Here is a 19850-nt window from a genome sequence, read left to right on the forward strand (position 1 = left end):
AGGCGTGTTCACGCCGGGGCTTGAGGAAGGAGACACAAGAAGGGAGTCTTGTTCATCCAGATTTTTCTAAAAGTGAACGTTTTCAAGTAAGTAGATGATTTTCCCTTTCCGACCTTTCATTTTGACATAATTTTAGACTTTACAGAAAAGCTGCAACAGCACAGAGTTCCCTGGACCAGGTCTTGGATGTTAACCTTGCAGAACCACAGAAGCATCGTGCAAAGCAGGAATTCCCATTGCTGCAGCAACTCCAGCCAGCGCGGGCTCTACTCAGACCTCACTGGCTTCCCCGCGGAGGCCAGCTTCCCAGGGACGCGAAGGCGGGTCCCACGACGCATGAAGCTTTCACACCTCCATAAGTCTCCTCCAGTCTGCTAGGTCAGTGCCTCAGGCCATCTCTCTCTCACGACCTTGACATTTTTGAAGGACGCTGGTGAATTAGTCCATCGGATGTATCACAATTTGTATTTTTAAAGCACCGTTGATGTAATCACTATTAGTAAAAGATCCCTGGTCTCTAGAAATGACCTTTAATCGCAACCAAAGTTTCAACAACCGCGCTCTTCCCAACGCCAACCTGAGCGCCCCAGTGAGTCTTCTCTAAACGCTTTTCTAAAAGGATGGAGAGGAGGCCTGCAATGAGCTGGGTGGGTGCACAGGCTCCCAGTGCCCGCGAGAACAGCACCCACTGCTGACTCGGGCTGATCGCTTAGCCAAATGATCTAAGTCTGGGGGACATTAAGCAAACGGTTAGCACACAAAGAGTTCTGAAGCTACTGGAGGGTTTCGGGAGTGAAGTGGGTGGATGGTGAGGATGGTGACTTTCTACGCACCTCAGTGTAACTCTTGCCTGACCGGTGGAGTCATCTGGAAGCCCTGTGTGAGCAGCCATCCCAGGGGGGACAGTGAAGAGATTTGGAGCTGATTTAGAGCTCTGCCTTCTGTGTCTGTAACCAAGAGCATCATAAATGAATAGGTACCTGTAAAGCCTCTTTACTCTTTATCAGAGAGTAGGTAAAGTGCAAGGTTCAGACAGAGACGGCAGAACAAGAAAGAAAAGGAAGGAAGGAAGGAAAGGGCAGATTCCTCTGTGCACCTTCTGAACACACAGGGACGCCCTGGAGGTGGGCGGATGGTCCTCGGTGTGAAAACAAGAAGGGCTCGGGCAGCCCCAGGGCAGCCGCACTCGGACTCCCGGGTCACCAGGAGCCTCCTGCCAACCCGACACACTGGACTGATGCCGTCCACCACCCGGCAGCTGGGACCCGACAGGCCCAGCCTGTCCAAGCAGAGGGAGGGCGGGGTGGGAGCCGGGGAGGACGAGGCCCAGCGTCCAGGGTGGTCTAGAGTCACGTGTTGGAGCAGAGAGGTCAGCAGGCGCCCGGGACAGGCTCTGGAAACGGGGAAGGACAGGAAACGGGAGGTCACAGGACTGGGCCTGGTTCCTCCTTAAAGCTGCGTTCACGAGGCCCCACCAGCCCCATCCTATCTCATCAAGGATAAAACCAACGCTGCCTGAGTCACCCCATCCCCAGAGGGAGAAGAGGACTTTTCCTGGCGGGTTAGAGAATCTTCCTTATTGGGCAGAAAGAGTTTCTCTGCCTTTACCCAACGTGAAAACATCTCAAAGTTCACACGTGTGGTGAGCGTCAGAGATGCTTTATGGAAGGGCACGCTGGGGACACAAACGCACAAACAGCGAGTAAGATGCTAATGAACCCGGAGGACGCGCACGAAACACCACAGCATCCACTCAAGTCACACAAGACAGAACAAAGAGCCGTCGTTCTTTTCCCAAACGTTACTTTCAGTTTAGGAAAGAATCTCTTTTTCTGGCTACATTCATATAAACAACAGATCTGCAAATCAAGATTTTTGTTGGGTGGACTTCCTACCATCTGGTCACAATGCCCAGCACCCTGGGTTTCTGGGAGCAGACGGCTTCTCACTGCGCCCGTCTCCATGGAAACCCCTGCAGTTTGGCTTGAAAATTCAGGGTTTGAAAGCTAAGTGGAGTCCATGTGGCCAAGGAAACAGCAACACTGCCCAGAGACTCCCCGTGGTGCGGACTCAGGCCCCGGCGGGTGTGGACTGGCTGCAGCTCTGAGGCCGAGGCCCCTGCGTCACACCAGCCACCGGGGTGGTGGGAGAGTCCGGGCCCGGGGGTCTCCAGGCAGGAGGCGCGGCAAGGAGGAGTAAACGGGGTACGGAGACACTGCAAACGGAATCCAACCCAGAGACAGTGGGTGGTTCTGGGGTGGCGAGAGGGATGCAGGGCGGGGGCTGAGTAAACACCCCACTGAACGAGAGAGGCAGACCTGCCCCACCCAGCAGTCAGCAGGCCTCGGGACAAGCTCTCCTTTCCAGAACTTTCCTTTCATTCAGAAAAGTTTGATATCTTACAAATCAAGGACTTTTTTTTTACCGAGGAAGAACGGACTGTTAAAAATTACACATCTTCAGGGCACAGTCTGGCGACCGGATACGCACACTTCTGTGGGAGCCTCTCTCCCACCCTCCCGCCTGGACTGCGCGGTGGCCTCTGCCTGGCAGGCCAGCCCCCGCCGAGCACCCTGTCCCTCTTGGGCAGCTGCTTCCGCATGGGGAACACACTTCTCTGCTTCCTCTGATGGCGAGGCTGGTGCCTACAAAGGAGCCTGGGTCTAACAGGGAACTTTCCCTCCTTTTCCTTCCAGAATGGAGTCGACCCAAAGTCGCATCTGCAGCCGAAAGAAAGCTTGACGCCCTGCAGAGCGAGCATCAGCTCCGGCCCTGGACCCTGGGTCCAGGGCCCCTCCGTCTGCCTCAGAGCTGGCCTCACGTGCAAGATTACAGCCAACCTCATGCAGGTTTCACTTCTGTTTGTATCATGAAGAGCACCTCCTCCCTGCCCCTGAGCACCTGCTTCATGTTTATTCTTCACACTTTGTCTTCAGCTGGGCTCACTTCTCCGGTCTTCGGTTTTATCTGCCCTTCTCCCACCCCGGCCTCTGCACTTGGCTGTGGAGACCCTCCCTGCGTCCCCAGAGGGGCTCCGTCCCCCGCACCCCCTGCCCAGATGCTGCTCCCTGGAGTGTAAGGATGCTTAGGGCTCTTCCGGCTTTTTTTTTTTAAGATTTTTTTTTTTTGGATGTGGACCACTTTTAAAGTCTTTATTGAATTTGTTACAATGTTGCTTCTGTTTTATGTTTTGGTTTTTTGGCCGAGGAGGCATGTGGGATCTTAGCTCCCGGACTGGGGATCGAACCCGCTCCCCCGGCATTGGAAGGCGAAGTCTCAACCACTGGACCGCCAGGAAAGTCCCTCTTCCAGCTTACATTTTCTTTTTTTTTTTGCGGTACGCGGGCCTCTCACTGTTGTGGCCTCTCCCGTTGCGGAGCACAGGCTCCGGACGCACAGGCTCAGCGGCCGTGGCTCACGGGCCCAGCCACTCCGCGGCACGTGGGATCCTCCCGGACCGGGGCACGAACCTGCGTGCCCTGCATCAGCAGGCGGACTCTCAACCACTGCGCCACCAGGGAAGCCTCCAGCTTACTTTTAATCATGGCAGTAGCCCCCTCCCTCGTTCCTGAGCTGCTGTACCCACTGCCCCAGCTTCCCACTTCACAGCCAGATTGCAGGGATCTGGGCACCTGTGTTAGATTTCAGCCTACAGGGGACACGCTGTAAATGCTTCAGGATGGGAAGTGACACTGTCAGGCTGGCCTTCCATTCTCTCTGCAAAGTTCCTGATGGCAAACGAGGGCCCCATTTCCAAACAGGGGCGCCTGGCTCCCTGGAACTGCCATCTGTGCCCCTGCAGGCTGCCGGCAGGGGCGGGGGGCACAGGGAAGACCACCGCCGACACGCAGGTCAGCGCCATGTCCACCACGGCTCTCCCTGGCCTGCGTCCCTGCCCCACGACAGGAAAGCTCCACAGCTGGACGCTGGTCCAGCCGCTCAGCGCCCCAGAGCCCAGGCCGTTCCTGTGCCCCTACAGTGTGTCTCACTGTGAGACAAAGAGGCCCAGCTACGCGTCTGGCTTTTACTGCCCATTTTAAGGATTAAGTAATGAAGCGGAGAGCACTGGGTACGATTTTTACAAGACGGCCTGTATCAGTATTTGCACATGAAAAAGTGCTTCCCTTGAAACCAGATCTAGCTGCTTCTCACCTGTTGAAATGTCTCAGGAACCTCTCCTTGGGAAGTGTTTGTTGCTGGGTGGTGAAGGTTTCTCCTTCCTGTGTACGTGACTCTCTGAGGGTCCGGAAGCTCATCCCCCCAAGGCCCCTGCGGAGCCGGCACTGTGGCCACGGCCCCTCACACCTTCCACGGCGCCCACCTGGTACAATTCCTTGCAAACTGGGGGCGCTTTAGGGCCCACTGTGGGAACTAAATGAAGAAAACACTCTACAGCGTCACCTTATTTCTAGCAAAAGGGAAATTTATTTTCTCATAAACCCACCTCCTGAGAAAGCGTGGAGCAGGGTGAAAATAAGACGCTATTAGCACAGAATTTTGCAGAGTCAGTTCCGGGGGTTGGAAGCTTAAACCAACCCAGGGAGCCCAGCTTGCAGGGCCCTGCACTAGAGGGAAACGTTTAAGGCCATCACGTGTCACAACTCAAGGACACGGAGGGTGCAAAGCAAAGGCACGCAGCAGGGGTCACGCTGTCTCCGCCGCTGAGTAACAGACCCAATCTTGCAGCACTGAGCTTCAGAACAGAGTCGTTCAAACAGCAGAACAGTCACATGAATATCAACGGGGAACAGGACTTCTAACTTAGCTGACGGGGCTTGAGTCCCGTCTTCCAGCACATTCAGAATTAGCAAACTTCAGTTCGTTAAAAACCATTTTTTTTAATCTAGAAGGCATTTTGAAAACCATCTACTCCACACTCCCCTTTCACAGCTCAGAGCTAAAAATTAAACCCACTTTAAGGATGAGGAAACTACAGAGGCACGCGCTAAACCAGGATCCCAGGCAAACATCTGCGCCCACGGCGCTGACTGCATCTCTGCCAGCATTGCCCCTGATCTCCAGACTCGGTACCCAGAGCATCCTGTCCCCCGCCCGCCCCCCGCACTGTCTGTCCACTTGGCACCTCGACTGGTAACACCCTGCACTTAACGCTGGTGAATGGCGTTCATCTGTATCATTTTTTTCTGGGTTCCGCATATAAGTGATATCATACGATATTTGTCTTTCTCTGACTTACTTCACTCAGTATGACAAATCTCTAGGTCAACCAGAGGGAAAGAATCGGGGGGAAGGATAGTTAGGGAGTCTGGGATTGACATGTGCACACTGCTATATTTAAAATAGACAACCAACAAGGACCTACTGTGTAGCACAGGGAACTATATTCAACATTTTGTAATAACCTATAAGGTTAAATCTTACAGGGAAAAGAACTTGAAAAAGAATAGATATATGTATAACTGTATCACTTTGCTGTACGCCTGAAACTAACACAACATTAGACTGTTAATCAACTACACTCCAAAATAAAATAAAAAGTTAAGAAGTAACATGTATCTAGGACTATTAATAGAGTTTTGGACAACGTGAACACCAGCATGGGCAGTGGCTCTGCAAAGCGCCCTTCCCAGGACAGCTGGACCGAGAACATGTCCTCCCCGGGAGTCTCCCCACCTGGATACCTGCACCAAGACACCAGCCAGTCAAACTCCCACTGTCACAACCTGCTGATGACACAGACCTGCTAAGGGACGAATGGGCACCTTCATTCTTTCTCCTCGAGAAGCCAGCATTGCCTAAACATTACCAATCCCCTGCACTCTGCTCTCCTTCATCCCAAGAGACAGAAATTCTACTGCGTTACCAGCAACTGTTTTGTTTTGCTTCTCTGACCTTAGCCTTTGTTCTCCTGGCGTCCGACCACACATGTAATGGAAACCATAAGAGTAAGAGGATCCTTGGATGGAGATGGATCCAGGGTCCCCGATTCTACAGCAACTTCTCAGGTCTTGAGGTCTATCTGCGGACCACTCAGTGGTCTCGGTCCTGCCTTTAAGGACTTAGCAGTATCACCAGTTGTAAAGCCAGAGTGAGCAGCTAGATAACCTGGAAGCAAAGTTCTCCTTAAACTCAGAATGAAGAAAAAGATGTACCCTACAGAGTGACATTCTCTTTCGACAGACAATGAGGATTACGTATCTGCATTTGCCACAGGTGACAGGAGCTCGAGATAACGTCTAGGGCCATAGCTGACAGGAGCTCGAGATAACATCTAGGGCCATAGCTGACAGGAGCTCGAGATGATAACATCTAGGGCCATAGCTGACAGGAGCTCGAGATAACATCTAGGGCCATAGCTGACAGGAGCTCGAGATGATAACATCCAGGGCCATAGCTGACAGGAGCTCGAGATGATAACATCTAGGGCCATAGCTGACAGGAGCTCGAGATGATAACATGTAGGGCCACAGCTGACAGGAGCTCGAGATAACATCCAGGGCCATAGCTGACAGGAGCTCGAGATAGATAATATCTAGGGCCATAGCTGGCAGGAGCTCGAGATGATAACATGTAGGGCCATAGCTGACAGGAGCTCGAGATAACATCCAGGGCCATAGCTGACAGGAGCTCGAGATAGATAATATCTAGGGCCATAGCTGGCAGGAGCTCGAGATGATAACATGTAGGGCCATAGCTGACAGGAGCTCGAGATGATAACATGTAGGGCCACAGCTGACAGGAGCTCGAGATGATAACATGTAGGGCCACAGCTGACAGGAGCTCGAGATAACATCCAGGGCCATAGCTGACAGGAGCTCGAGATAGATAATATCTAGGGCCATAGCTGGCAGGAGCTCGAGATGATAACATGTAGGGCCATAGCTGACAGGAGCTCGAGATAACATCCAGGGCCATAGCTGACAGGAGCTCGAGATAGATAATATCTAGGGCCATAGCTGGCAGGAGCTCGAGATGATAACATGTAGGGCATAGCTGACAGGAGCTCGAGATAACATCCAGGGCCATAGCTGACAGGAGTTCGAGATAGATAATATCTAGGGCCATAGCTGGCAGGAGCTCGAGATGATAACATGTAGGGCCATAGCTGACAGGAGCTCGAGATAGATAATATCTAGGGCCATAGCTGGCAGGAGCTCGAGATGATAACATCTAGGGCCATAGCTGACAGGAGCTCGAGATAACATCTAGGGCCATAGCTGACAGGAGCGCGAGATAACATCTAGGGCCATAGCTGACAGGAGCGCGAGATAACATTTAGGGCCACAGCTGACAGGAGCTTGAGATGATAACATCTAGGGCCATAGCTGACAGGAGCTCGAGATAACATCTAGGGCCATAGCTGACAGGAGCTCGAGATAACATCTAGGGCCATAGCTGACAGGAGCGCGAGATAAGGTCTAGGGCTCAAATGCAGCAGGAAACAGCCCAGGTTCTTTCTCGCGTGTAATATTTTACAAATTAAGTCATCCTGCTTTCTGCTTTTCAATACTGCTGACTTGAATCTTATTCTAAGTTGGCTCAGTACGAACCATAAATTAGAAGTTGAACGTGAGAACGCAGTGTTCCCTGTAACACAGCATCTACTTCATGAAGCGAAGGCATCCTTGGAGACCTGAGCACAATGAGGCAATCTTGACCACAAATCCGCCTTGGGATTGCTTCCATTGTAATACACACAAAGGCATTATTTTTGTTCACAAAACCGAGACATAAATAGGATTTGCTATACTTCCAAGTAATTTAAACGGATTTTTAAGAACATTTAACACACAAAATCTTCACGTTGCTCTTACTAGGTAAAATTTTAATCGGTCAAGTCAACTGGGAGACCGCTTCTCCCTCCCGCCCTTTCCCACTCTGTCCCCCTCCCAAAACCACTCCTCAGCTGGTCCCTCCTTACAAAAGTCTGTGATACCGTTTGGTATTTCGATTGTTACTTGAGACGGTATGCATGTTATTTAAACAGGAGCATGATTTTTTCATCAGCAATTCAGGAGTTTAGGAGCACATGCTCAAGGAACTAGCATCCCAAGCAGACCACCAAACCGCAAGACTGTTAACATCAGGCGAAGAAGAAGAACAAACAATAAAAGAGATGCCCCATCAGATGGGACCCAACAGTCACCACGACCTGTTCCTGTAAACCCAAATGAACGTGCATGTTCGCTCAGAAAAGCTGCATCTTTCAAAAGCAGCCTCCTTCTGACCGTGTCAGAAACAACACAGTCTAAAAGGTCACGGAACACAGGCTCCGGACGCGCAGGCTCAGCGGCCGTGGCTCACGGGCCCAGCCGCTCCACGGCATGTGGGATTTTCCCGGACCGGGGCACGAACCCGCGTCCCCTGCATCAGCAGGCGGACTCTCAACCACTGCGCCACCAGGGAAGCCCTGACACACTTATTTTTAGTATTATAAATTTAAACATAAAGGCTCATTTTATATACAAAACAATTTATGGAAAGTTCCCATTCACTGTACTCTAAGTGCTCCACAATTCAGGGGTCAAGGCCAGTGAGTGAGTAAATTTAGCCAGGCTTTACTTGGATAAAAACAAAGCAAAACAAAAAGAAAACAGAAGAAGAAAGTAATGATTATGACACCAAGTTCAAAATCTAGAATCTTCAGACCGTTGAGTAACAATAACTATATTATAAGACTGTTGGGCAAGCGCTGGGACCCTCTTCCCCCGATTCTCTGTGAAAGGCACAGGCGGGCACCACCTCCGTGGAGACCGAAGGGGAAGGGGTGGCAGAGCTGAGAGCACCACCCAGGCCCACGCTCTCTGGGACCTTCTCTGCATCCACTCAATGCACCCTCTGGAGAGAGCAGGGCCCCCGCCGCAGCTGCTGGCGGGAAGCGCAGGACAGGACGCGAACCAGGAAGATGGAATGCATCCCAAGGGCAGGGCCCCCGCCCCCGGACCCCGACCGGGACAGGCTCAGAGAGGAGCCTCCCGGCTGGCACGTGTGTCCACGTGCGCCAGCCAATGTTAATAAGCACAGGCTCTAGGACCGTGTCACCCGACAGATTTACCGTCTTAACCAGGTCTCCTGACACGGTGAGGGGCTGAGGACCGAGCAGGTTACATCAGAGCCAGGGTGGCCCCAGACCTGCAAGCGCGTCCGAGACGCATCACTCACTTGGCTTGGCGCCGGCCACCACTGCCAGGCTCTCGGGCGCGGGCACCACGGGACCCCTGCCATTCTCCCCCGCGCCCTCGCCGCCGCCGTATTCTATCACTTCCACGTGCCCGAGAGGGACGCTCCACTTCAACAAATACCTCTGGCCGGTCGATGTCAGGGCACCGCTGTCATGGGAGGTGCTGCAAGGGGCAGAAACCCTCGTGTCAGGCACAGCCAAGGAGTCAGTCACGGGACGCCTCATCCCCTGGAGACTCAAGAGAGACGCCTCTGAACTGCGGGCTTGGGTGCTTCTGGCGTTCCCACCAGGACTGACCACGCGGTTCCACAGTGGGTTTTCAGAGAGTATAAATATACCCAATTTTTTTTCTTTTTTTTTTTCTTTTTTTTGTGGTACGCGGGCCTCTCACTGTTGTGGCCTCTCCCGTTGCGGAGCACAGGCTCCGGACACGCAGACCCAGCAGCCATGGCTCACAGGCCCAGCCGCTCTGCAGCATGTGGGATCTTCCCGGACTGGGGCATGAACCCGTGTCCCCTGCACCGGCAGGCGGACTCTCAACCACTGCGCCACCAGGGAAGCCCAATATACCCAAATTTTATAAGAAAAACCATCAAAAACATGTTTATAGAGAAGCAACTAATGAGAAAGGATTTGAACGATGATACGGACAGGAACCATAGCTGATTCAGGATGGCTAGAAACAGAGTTTGGTTCAGTTTCCAGCTCTGACATCTGCCTGACGTTTACAGAGAAAACCCACCCACGCGCCCCTCAGCTCCACCAGCAGTGAGTCGGGGACCCTCCCTGGACCCATGCAAGTCACAGGATGAGAGGCTGAGCTCTGCATACACATCTGCCCAGAGTGAAGGGGAAGTGAAGGCATCCGCTCACCGAGACACAGACCGCCTGTGACCACAGAGCTCCCCACGGGGCCATGCATCTTACTGGACGCTGACCTACTGGGCGCTGACCTACTGGATGCTGACCTGCCAGGCGCTGACCTACTGGGTGCTGACCTGCCGGGCGCTGACCTACCGGGCGCTGACCTACCAGGTGCTGACCTGCTGGGCGCTGACCTACTGGGTGCTGACCTGCCGGGCGCTGACCTGCCGGGCGCTGACCTACCGGGCGCTGACCGTGGCGCACATGAGCACGTCATTCAGCATGAAGAGCCGGCGCTCCTTGGTTTTCACGATCTCCCCCCGGTCGTTGTAGACGGTTTCTACCACGTCGTCGGAGCGGACGAGGTAGCGACTCCCGCTGCTGAGAAGCTGGACGTTCAAAGACCACCGAGAAAAAGAAGAACAATGAGAATGAAGCCTGGCAAAATACACAAGCAGACAACGTCAAGGTTTTATAGATTCTTTTTTCTCTACAGATAATCCTTATATTCCCAATCACGCTTCGTGCACGTACGGTATAGAGTTCAAAAAGTGGCTTTTTTTTAAGGAATCTACACAGTGGCGGGGATCTAACTTCCTGACGTGAGCAGCTTCTCTAGCTATGAGATGCTCACGCAGCCACGAGGGCTCCGCTGGTTTTCACCCATCACCCAATGTGCTCTCTCTCTTTCAGTGACTCCTCGGAATACACGCTCCGATCCTTACAGACGGTCGCCCCAACCTTTCTGTTACTTAGGACGCCGTATCAACCGGGAACGTCTGGGATTTTACTTTTCCCAAGGACAGCAAACTGAAGAAAACCTCCTGACTGCTCATGGTTTGCCATGTTTTACTTCTCTGGGCCAAACAAAGGACTCTGGGTTCTCTGGAAAGAGGCTTCATATTTACTAGTAAAGTGACATAGGTCATACAGAACTTATTTTAGCCGTTCAGCCCAGAAGGAAATCCGGAGTCCTTGGCCCAGACGTCCACACGGGCCGGCCGACCTCACGGGGATGAGGCTGCAACCTCACCAGCGCAACGGTAAGCAATGCGTCACCTCTGAGGGCCCTCGGACTGTCAGGGGTTCCCAGACATTCGGGTACCATAGGGAAGCAGGATTTTAAACAACATGGGCCACCTCGAGAATATCAGCGAAGGGAATTTTCTGCCTGTAAAAATTCCTGGACAAATCCTTTGGAGAATCAGGGAAAACCGAAGCTTAAAACATATGACAATAAAGTTCTTGTAGTTACATCACTGGATGTCAGTATCCAGTAGGAAAGTACCCCTGCTGACAAAACAGAATTATTTAACACGGCTCATATCCATTAACCTCTTCCTGTGGACTAGAGCTTCAGATAAAAACGGCAAAGCCTATGTGAAACTGGATTATGGTGGCAGGAAGATGGCTTTGGAAATATGAAGCTGAGGTACAGCTGTGCTGAGGAACTGCTTTCATGCTGTGTTCTGCGTCCCTTCTTCATGATAAATACAGCCCAGTCCACGCACCGTGGATACAAGTAAGAATGCACGTGAGTATCTATGCTTCAAGTAGGACTAGGATGAAACACTGCATTGTGAGAGTAAAATTCGGCTAAGAGTGGCTCTTAACCTTTTTGGGGTCCTGGGTCCATGTGAGGACCTAGTCAATCTGCGAGCCCCTTTCCTGAGAAAACGCACAGACTACGAAGGCTCTGTGCACACTGTGCAGCGTTCGTGACCCCGAGGCTCTCCACGGACCCTCAGTCAAGAACTCTGGGCCAAGGGACTGGCCGAGAGGTTCCAGGAGGTTAGTGATAAGTGGCTCAGAGGGCGAAGGCTCATTAGCACGAAGCAGGGCAGCCTCAGCACAGAGAGGAAAACTCCCCACCTTGTTCAGGTACCGCTCGTTTATGGCTTTTGCGATCTGTTTGATTTCGCAGCGTTGATCAGCGTCCCTCTTCCTCTCGTTTAATTTCTCCGCCAGCGTCTCGAGCTCCGTCAGCGCCATCTGGAGGGGCAGCCGGTCGGGGTGTCCTCGGGGCGTGTTCTTCAGCATGTCCTTGAGGAGGAACAAGGCAGAGGGGAGGCGGACGTGTGATGCGGGGGTGGGAGCAGCGGGCGGTCACCGCGCACCCCCACCGACAGCATCCCGCGGCTCTGGCAGCCGGAGGCTGGCCCTGGCATCCGCTGCTTCTGGGGAATAAAGTAAGCCCTGGGAAAGGGTAACAAACTCAGTGAGTCACAATCTGGCTGAACGTTCAAAGCTCCTTTTGCAAAAACAAAACTGCCTTATTAAGCGGGGATGGGAATGGAAACAAGACACCATTTTCCAGGAAGGGACCCATCCCTACTGCGAGCTCGCCAGGACCTCAGAAATCTCTGCTCTCTGGTAACGGTCAGGCTGATGTTCTCAGCGTGAGCCAGACCAGTGGACCCACCGACGGCCGGAGTCCCCTTCCCGCCGGCGGGTCTGCGTCCTGAGCGCCCAGCTCTGAGCCGTTGGTTCGTGCGGAGCGCGGCGGCCCTGCAGGAGCACAGCACAGGCACCAACGGCACCGCGAGCGTGGTGAGAGCCAACTCCAGGCTCTGAGTCAACTTTCGAGGGGGACGTCTACGCGCCGGGTGCAGTCACCTTGCCGGCTTCGCAGAGGAGGGCGAGCCAGACCAAGGCCTCCCTGCCCGGGCCACCCGGCCCGCCCGCCCCCGGGAGCTTCAGCAGCCCTGTCTTTTTAAGCTTCCTGTTCTCTTCGGTCTGGAAAGAACTCGCCTAACGATCGCATGTTCCCCGTCTGAATGAACAACACACACTGCTCCACGCGATGGTTTCCCTGTGAGCCACGTCAAACCCTACAAGCAGAATGAATCATCTTCGCAGGAGCTCTGGTACCAGCAGCGCAGCTGGGTCGCGCCCGCCCGGATCCCAGCACCATCCGCAGAACCAGCGCCGCACGTGGACGGACAGCTGAGCGGAGGAACGGGGGGTGCGCGGCGGCTGCCAGGCTGTTACTTATTGGGGTACAATACGGGGGAGAACACGGGAGTCGGGATAAAGACAGAGCCTCCTGGGGGACCACGTGGTGGAAACCGGCAGCCCAGAAAAGCCACGGCCACAGCCTGATCCCGAGCTCTGGGGGACGGCTATAGGGTCATCGCAACTACAGGTAACAGGCCCCGAGAGCCAAGGAGGGTCAGGTGTGGTGAGACGAGGAGAGGCAGGGGAGCGGCCGGGGGTCAGAGGCACAGGCCCCTCCACGCCATCCCCCTTCGCCGCCCCCTCGGCGCACGCGGGCGCAGCAGGGCTCGGAGCTCGGCGGGAGGGAAGCACCTGCCCATCTCCCACCCCGTTCCTCTCCAGGACCAACTCCCAGGAGCATCTTACCCGCAGAGCAGGGTCCCTGCACACGGACCTGTAGGTATCTCTGAAGTACGGAAATACAGAAGTACAGACACCGCCCCTCTGACGCCGACTGCGTTCTCCTGGGAACCGGCCCTGCTCTGTCTGAGCCCCCTGCCCCTGAGAACTGCCTGTGCTCAGACCACAGGAAGGACTGAACACCTGCCCACGGGAACCGCATTCACACAAACCTGGGACCAGCCGTCTGGGTGCTGTGCCGCCATCAGGCCGGGGTGAAGGCTGTTTCCTGCCCTGGAGGGTCGGGGGCGTGGGAGGGGACGAGCCGTACAGGAAGCTCTAAGGGACCCGGGAAGGGCCAGGCCCAGGGGCCGCGTCTGTCCACGAGGACGTGTGCTTAAACCAAAACCCTGGAGTCTATCGTAACTGGATTCGGACTTTAAGAATTTTCATCTGTTTCTGCTCAGCAAAGTGAAACATTTAGAGGGAAGTAAAAATAAAAATAAAAGGAAAGAGCAAACTTCTTACAAGAACCAAGTTTTAAAATTTGGAACCGTGTGACGGGCGGGCCCAGCGAGGCCTCGAGGCCTTTGACGCACCCTCCCTGTCCCTGGGGATGGTTTCACGGTTCATCTTTCATCACTTTTAATGACTAGGGGAGCCAACAAGTCGCCTGATTTAACTCTAGAAACGAGCTGAGTGTTCACTGAGAAACCGGAAGAGGCGGAGGCCACTGCAGACCCTCCTCGGAAATAACCGATTCAAACGCCCTGACGCTCATCTAAGGAGGGTGAGCCCTGAGCCCGCAAGGCACGCGGGTCCCAGGTCTCGGGGGCCTGACAGCACGTCACACGGCAGGGCAAGGCCTTCCTGATCCGACGATGCTTTATGTCTGCACTCAAAGCCAGCTCTACTCTTTAGATCAACGCACGTACCTAACTGAGAATTCTTAGTCTAAAACAATGTACGGTCGGAGTACCTGGGAAATCTCTCTGCGCAGCTCCCGCTCTCCAAGCAGCGGGTCGGCTCCGCGGCTGACCGGCAGCTTTCTGGGCCTGCCCCTCCCCACTGGGCACACACCTGACCCCAGAGCAGGACCCTGGACATCTTGTGTCTACCTGCCTGGGGACCAGCCCGCCTCCCCCAGGGCACGAGCGCGTGTGGTTAATGAAAACTCCCTCGGCTTTGCCCCCGTTCAGGTCCCTGGCCCGGGGCCCCTACAGCCCTCGGAATTTCCTGAGGGATGGGGGGAGGGGCATGTGGTGTTCCTAACAAGTCCCTCTCACCCCCCAGAGTCTATGCTGACGAGGGGGTCCCGACGGGCCCAGGAGAGGAGCTCAGCACGGGTGGGGGCCAGAGGGACCGGCAGCTGCAGGCTGGGGTCTCGCCGCCCCTGGCCCTGCCCTGATGTAAGCGACCTGGGAGCGGGGGCAGCTGAGAGCCTGCCGTCTCCACGAGGAGACGCTTGGACACGGAGGGACGGACGACGGCACGACGGGACCGCTGGCCGGATCGCGCAGGAGGCCTCACCTGGAGCAGCAGGATGAACTGCGGGAACCTCTGGATGGGCTTCATCATCAGGCTGTGCAGCGTGACGCGGTCGGGGCTGGCCTCCTGGCACTGCTGCGGGGGACAAAGGGCCGGCACTCGCGGCTCCCGCCTGGACGCCGCCCCGGGGGGAGCTCGCCCCTGCTCCCCTCTACGGAGAGGCTGCCTCCAAACCTGCTCCAAACACCTTCTACACCTCACACACCGCCAGTGCACGCTCACGTCATTCAGGCTGCGGCGAGCCCTGGCTGGTTTCTGAACTGAAAGCTTCAATATTTTTCTTTGATGTTTTAAGAGCCATTTATGAGCTGATTTCAATACTCTAAGAGTCAAACTAGTTTCTAAGATTCTACAATCACAACAAAGTGCAGCTACAAAAAAAAAAAAAAAGAAGAAAGAAGAAGAAGAAAGTGACAGAATCCCAAGTTGGAGTAGCACGGGCCCCTAAAGGCACCCGCCCTGCACCTGGGGCACAGCACCTGCGGCTGCTGCGGCGTGTCCTGCATTGGGACAAACCTCCCCACTTCAGCCCTCGCTCTGCCGTGGAGATTCGGGGTGTGGCTGGGGCGTGTCCGTGTCCTGGCAAGTCTCCCCAAGGGAGGCCGGGGGGGGAGGGAGTCCAGGGCCAGGCGCCCCCTTCCCTCCGCAGGGGAGGCTTCTCTGGCAGGAGGGGACGCCCCAGGCTGACCATTTACAAACTGGGGAGGAGTCCCCAGCTCTCTCCAGCTGAGGGGCCACGCGGTGCGGAGCCCAGAGCCCGGCTTGACCTCGTGGACACCAGGCGCCTGGGGTAGGACAGGGGACTGGATGGCCTGCCTTCCTAGGCCGCCGGGGGCTGGCGGCCTGACGGTAGGGCTGCGGTGGCCTCCTGTCAGCTACTGTCGGCACCAGCAGGACCACAACAAACTCCTCAGAAAAAGTATACTTTAGGTCGTCCCGTGTTTCCTTTCTCCTGCTGTGACAGGGGAAGGCCAGAGCACCAACTGCAGCTTTCCAGAGTGGGGTCGATCTAAGGACGGGCCACCTCCACCCGGGTCCTGCCTCAGCGGGAACCACCATATCACATGAGAGGGAGGGGGTATAGCTCAGCCTAAATAAGCCTTCACCCTGGGCGAGGACACCCCCCAGGGTTCACTGTGCAGGTGGCAGAACCTTCCAAGAACACAGTTCACGTAACAGGAACAGGCTTTGGTCCCAGGTCATAATGCAAACTGGAGCCTCAGGCAGATGAGACTCCGGCCCCGGCCCGGCCCCGGGACTCAGTATCTGAAGGGGAACTTTATCCTGGTTCCACGGGCAGAGAGCCCTCTGGGCATGTTTACGTCCCAGCCTCGCTGATTCAATGTCACCCATCGACACCCGATGTCAGAGGAGGAGCGGACCATGCAGCCCCCCTACCCACTGCGGGGGCTCATCTTTAGGGGGTCTGCTCACTGCCTGACCCAAAGAAGCCACGGAGCCCCCGACCGACTCCAAAGCCCCCTTCTGTTACTCCTAACGCTGTGCTGAGCAACAGCTGGCCGCTTGGTTCGGGGTCTGATCTCCACTTCCTGACCCCTCCCATCTATCCACATATGTCTAAGGATGTGCAAATGAAGGTTATTTTCAAAGAGCTATGCTGTCACTAGAAACTTCATCATCCTTTCCAGCCCTGATCCAACACCTAGGGTCCTGCTGGTGCTAAAATCTTCACAATAAATAACATGATACATTTAGAGGGAAGGTTTGGTGAAATTTCACTACAAAGTATCTTGACATCAAAGCTGTTATCAGAGGGTGATAAAACACACAAAAAAGTGTTTAAGTGCCTACCTTTAAAAATTCAAGAAAAGCAGGTTTTGTAGCACACGTTTTCTTAAGGATTGCCACAGCTGTGCTAAAATTATTCACATATTCACTGTAAGCATCCAGCACCATGGACTTAGAAAACTGCAATACAAGAGGAAATTGAGACATGTAAGTAATGCAGAATCCAACTGCTTCCTCTCCAAGCTCACAATAAAAGGCCGGAACCCGTGCTAACGATAACCGCTCGGTCACTGTGATGTTTTCATAGGATAAACTTCATGATGACTGTGTGTGATCATTGTTTTCTTAAGCAGACTTGCTAGGGTTTTTTCAATGGCTGGTTGATCTTATTTGCCAATGCTCTTTAAGGCTGCCCTGCTCAAAACTGTGGCAAGTTTGGGTTTCAGTTAAGAAATGTTCCTGACTACAGTCTACAGTCGTATAAAGATGGTGTTTACAGACATCCTCCTTTAAATTCCTGCTGACTGGCATTTTGTGGATTTCACCTACAGGACAGAATGTCCTGCACCTCAGCATGTGGAGGTCCCAGCATCCTGACCTAACCATCCCCTTGAGATGCCCAGGGGAGGACAGCTGACCACACCTGTTTCCCCAGGCTGAGGGGCAACGCCACATAGGTCCACTGCCCAATTTTCCCAAAAGCGCAAAGGTTTCCAGAGGCAGAGACATTGGCCTCACTTCCTTTTATGCTTCTAAGATCCCACATATTCTTGAAGACAGACAGCGAGTCCCATAAGTAGATGTGGGGCCACTTAGAGAAGAAATGCTTTCATCTAAATTATATATTTTTTAAAAAGATTTTCTTCTACATTAAAAAAATGTTCCCAAGGTAAACATTTTAAGAAGGACGGACTAAGAGTTGAAACTAATATATAAAATAGGCAGAAATGCAATAAAAAAGTAAATGTCCAATATCTCTTTTTTGTTTTTCATAAAGATCACTGAAGGGGGTTATGCAAATTCATTTTAGTAAGAACTCTCTTTCCACGTTACGTTCAAAGCATACTTTATATACCTCGTTAAGCACACGCACAGAATATATAGAAACAAGGTTTCACGTATCACATTACAGCACTCCTCTAAGTATACGGACACTTAAAATTCTTTCAAATCGCTTCTCGGCCTTTTGGCTAAGATCAAGTGTAAAATTCTTTCAAGCTCTTGTCTCTTGACAGTGCTGTCCTCAATCAACTTCAGAATCCCTCTGCTACCTCTAGATAGAAAACTAGCCAGTCCGCAGTGTGGACGATTCACAAACGGGCCGAAGATAAATGGCTCGTAGCCAACCCAGCGCTGGAGCTCAGGGCTGTGGCGGCTCCTGCTGGGAAAGGTCAGCGCAGCTGTGGGACCAGCTCGCGTCCCCTCGCGTCCTGTGTCACCGCGGGGCCCAGAGGCTGCGCCCGCACAACGGGACACCAGGTCAGGGAGCACAGGGCTGAGGGAAACAGGTGGGTATCTTTCCACAAGGCGGTTCCCAGGAGGGGTGAGACCCTGTGAGGGCTTAACGCCGACAACCCCACAAAACCGTTCACAAGCAGGGCCCTGACTCGGCGACGAAACCATCATCAAGTTGCCTGTGATGCCTCCCAAGCTGGACGGTGTGTAGTCTGAAGTGTTCCAGGGGCAGCTCCACCGGAGCCTCTGGACGTTTCTCTCTACATCCTTCCTCTGGGCGCACACGCGTGCTCAGCTTCCCGACCTCAGACCGGCCCCCGCGGAGAGCTCCGCAGGGTCGGCCGGGGCGCTGTGGGGTGCAGCTGGGCTCAGGCCGGCAGGACACCCACCCTGAGGCATCCGTGGGAGAAGGGATGGGCCCTGAGCCCAGGGGAGCCCCGCAGACCCTCTGGGCACGCCGGCTTGGTTACCGAGGCCACGAAGACGTCTCCGATCATCTCCACCGAGTCCCACTCGGCCACGCGGCTGGCCAGCGCGATCTGGAACATGCAGTGGCACTGCAGGACCTCCTTGACCCGGTAGAAGACCGTCTTCAGCTTCCTCTCGCTCAGGATCTTGGGCTCCATCTCAGACAGCGGCTTCTCGTATTGCTGAGGCAGAAACGCACAAGGACGGCCCAGGCTTTTCTCAGGGTTCATGAAAGAACGCGGAGAAACTCACCTGCGCAGCTACGTTTGTGCCCAAACAGACCAGGCGACCTTTGATGTCAATACACAGACACAATTCTCAGATTCTTTTAAGAATTTTGCCAATTTGAGTATTTTATAATTCACAGGTTCACGAAACATATCCGTTATACAACGTGGCGTTTAGGTACCTCCAGAATCCTCTTGAGGGCATCCACGTAGCTCTTCTCACTGTCGACAACCGAGCCCAGAATGTATCTTCTTACGACCTGTTGAGAATTTGAAAAGACAACAGTCAAAACCTGCCTCAGAAAACACAACAGATGAATGTGACTTCTGTTGAGGCTTGTGGACAAAAAAGTTTTTTGTTTTCAAGACAGTACATGAATGAAAACTCCCAAGGCCTTAAAATATATTAGTGCATTAACTACCTACCATGATGGGCACAGAACGTTGGTTCCCCATCACTACAATTCTGTTATTTGTAAACCTCAAATTATAAACCACAACTACAGTAACACAATTAAATCACGGCATTAACAACAATTTCATTCACTCATCCAACGATAATGAACTGAATTAACGGGTTGTATTTTATGTGCCGAGCATGGAATTACATGGTATTTCATGTATACATTAAGCACAGAAAAAAAACCTTCCAGTCTTGACTCAAAGAATGCTATTACCAACACATCTAAAATCATTATTCCAAAGTTTTTTTTAAAAAAAACAACTTTTGGAAGGTGGAGGTATAGTTTTGTTTTGTTTTGAGGCCATTCGAAGACTACAAGGCTAGGAACGCAGAGAGTAAATTACCAACGTCAATTCCAGGTGCAAAAACTCCTCCAGACCTGAGATGCCTGCATTTCAAACAGTGACATCACTTTGGGATTTGTTTTCATGACTAGAGGACACACAAGCACAAGTTTCTGGCTGTAAGATGCCTGTTTAAGGCCAATGACGACACTGGGCACTTTTGTCCAGTTTACACACCATTTGCGAAGTTGTTTTTGCCAATAAATGGCAAGTGGAGCATAGAAAGGACAAGGCTGCTCCTCACCCCACCCCCG

The 19850-nt window shown here is 53.4% G+C and overlaps 1 protein-coding gene across 20 annotated transcripts in view; it reads right to left on the bottom strand.

Moving 5' to 3' along the window:
• The window catches only part of ARHGEF10 (Rho guanine nucleotide exchange factor 10), an 87623-nt gene that overhangs the window by 26746 nt on the left and 41027 nt on the right, over positions 1-19850 (bottom strand). For 14 of the 20 annotated variants that reach the window (XR_012328990.1, XM_073798657.1, XM_019921580.3 and 11 more), the window contains 7 exons: positions 18972-19049; positions 18565-18744; positions 16703-16819; positions 14873-14965; positions 11879-12049; positions 10250-10395; positions 9124-9305 (listed from right to left, as the gene is read on the bottom strand). Coding sequence is in view for 19 of the 20 variants with exons in the window: in XM_073798657.1 (XP_073654758.1) it covers positions 9124-9305; positions 10250-10395; positions 11879-12049; positions 14873-14965; positions 16703-16819; positions 18565-18744; positions 18972-19049 (967 nt within the window). In the remaining variant the exon portion in view is untranslated. The remainder of the gene's footprint in view (positions 1-9123; positions 9306-10249; positions 10396-11878; positions 12050-14872; positions 14966-16702; positions 16820-18564; positions 18745-18971; positions 19050-19850) is intronic. The other 6 variants (XM_073798669.1, XM_073798667.1, XM_073798660.1 and 3 more) reach the window with 3 other exon arrangements.

The sequence above is a fragment of the Tursiops truncatus genome, chromosome 21 (genome assembly GCF_011762595.2).
Source record: "Tursiops truncatus isolate mTurTru1 chromosome 21, mTurTru1.mat.Y, whole genome shotgun sequence".
Classification (NCBI taxonomy): Eukaryota; Metazoa; Chordata; class Mammalia; order Artiodactyla; family Delphinidae; genus Tursiops; species Tursiops truncatus.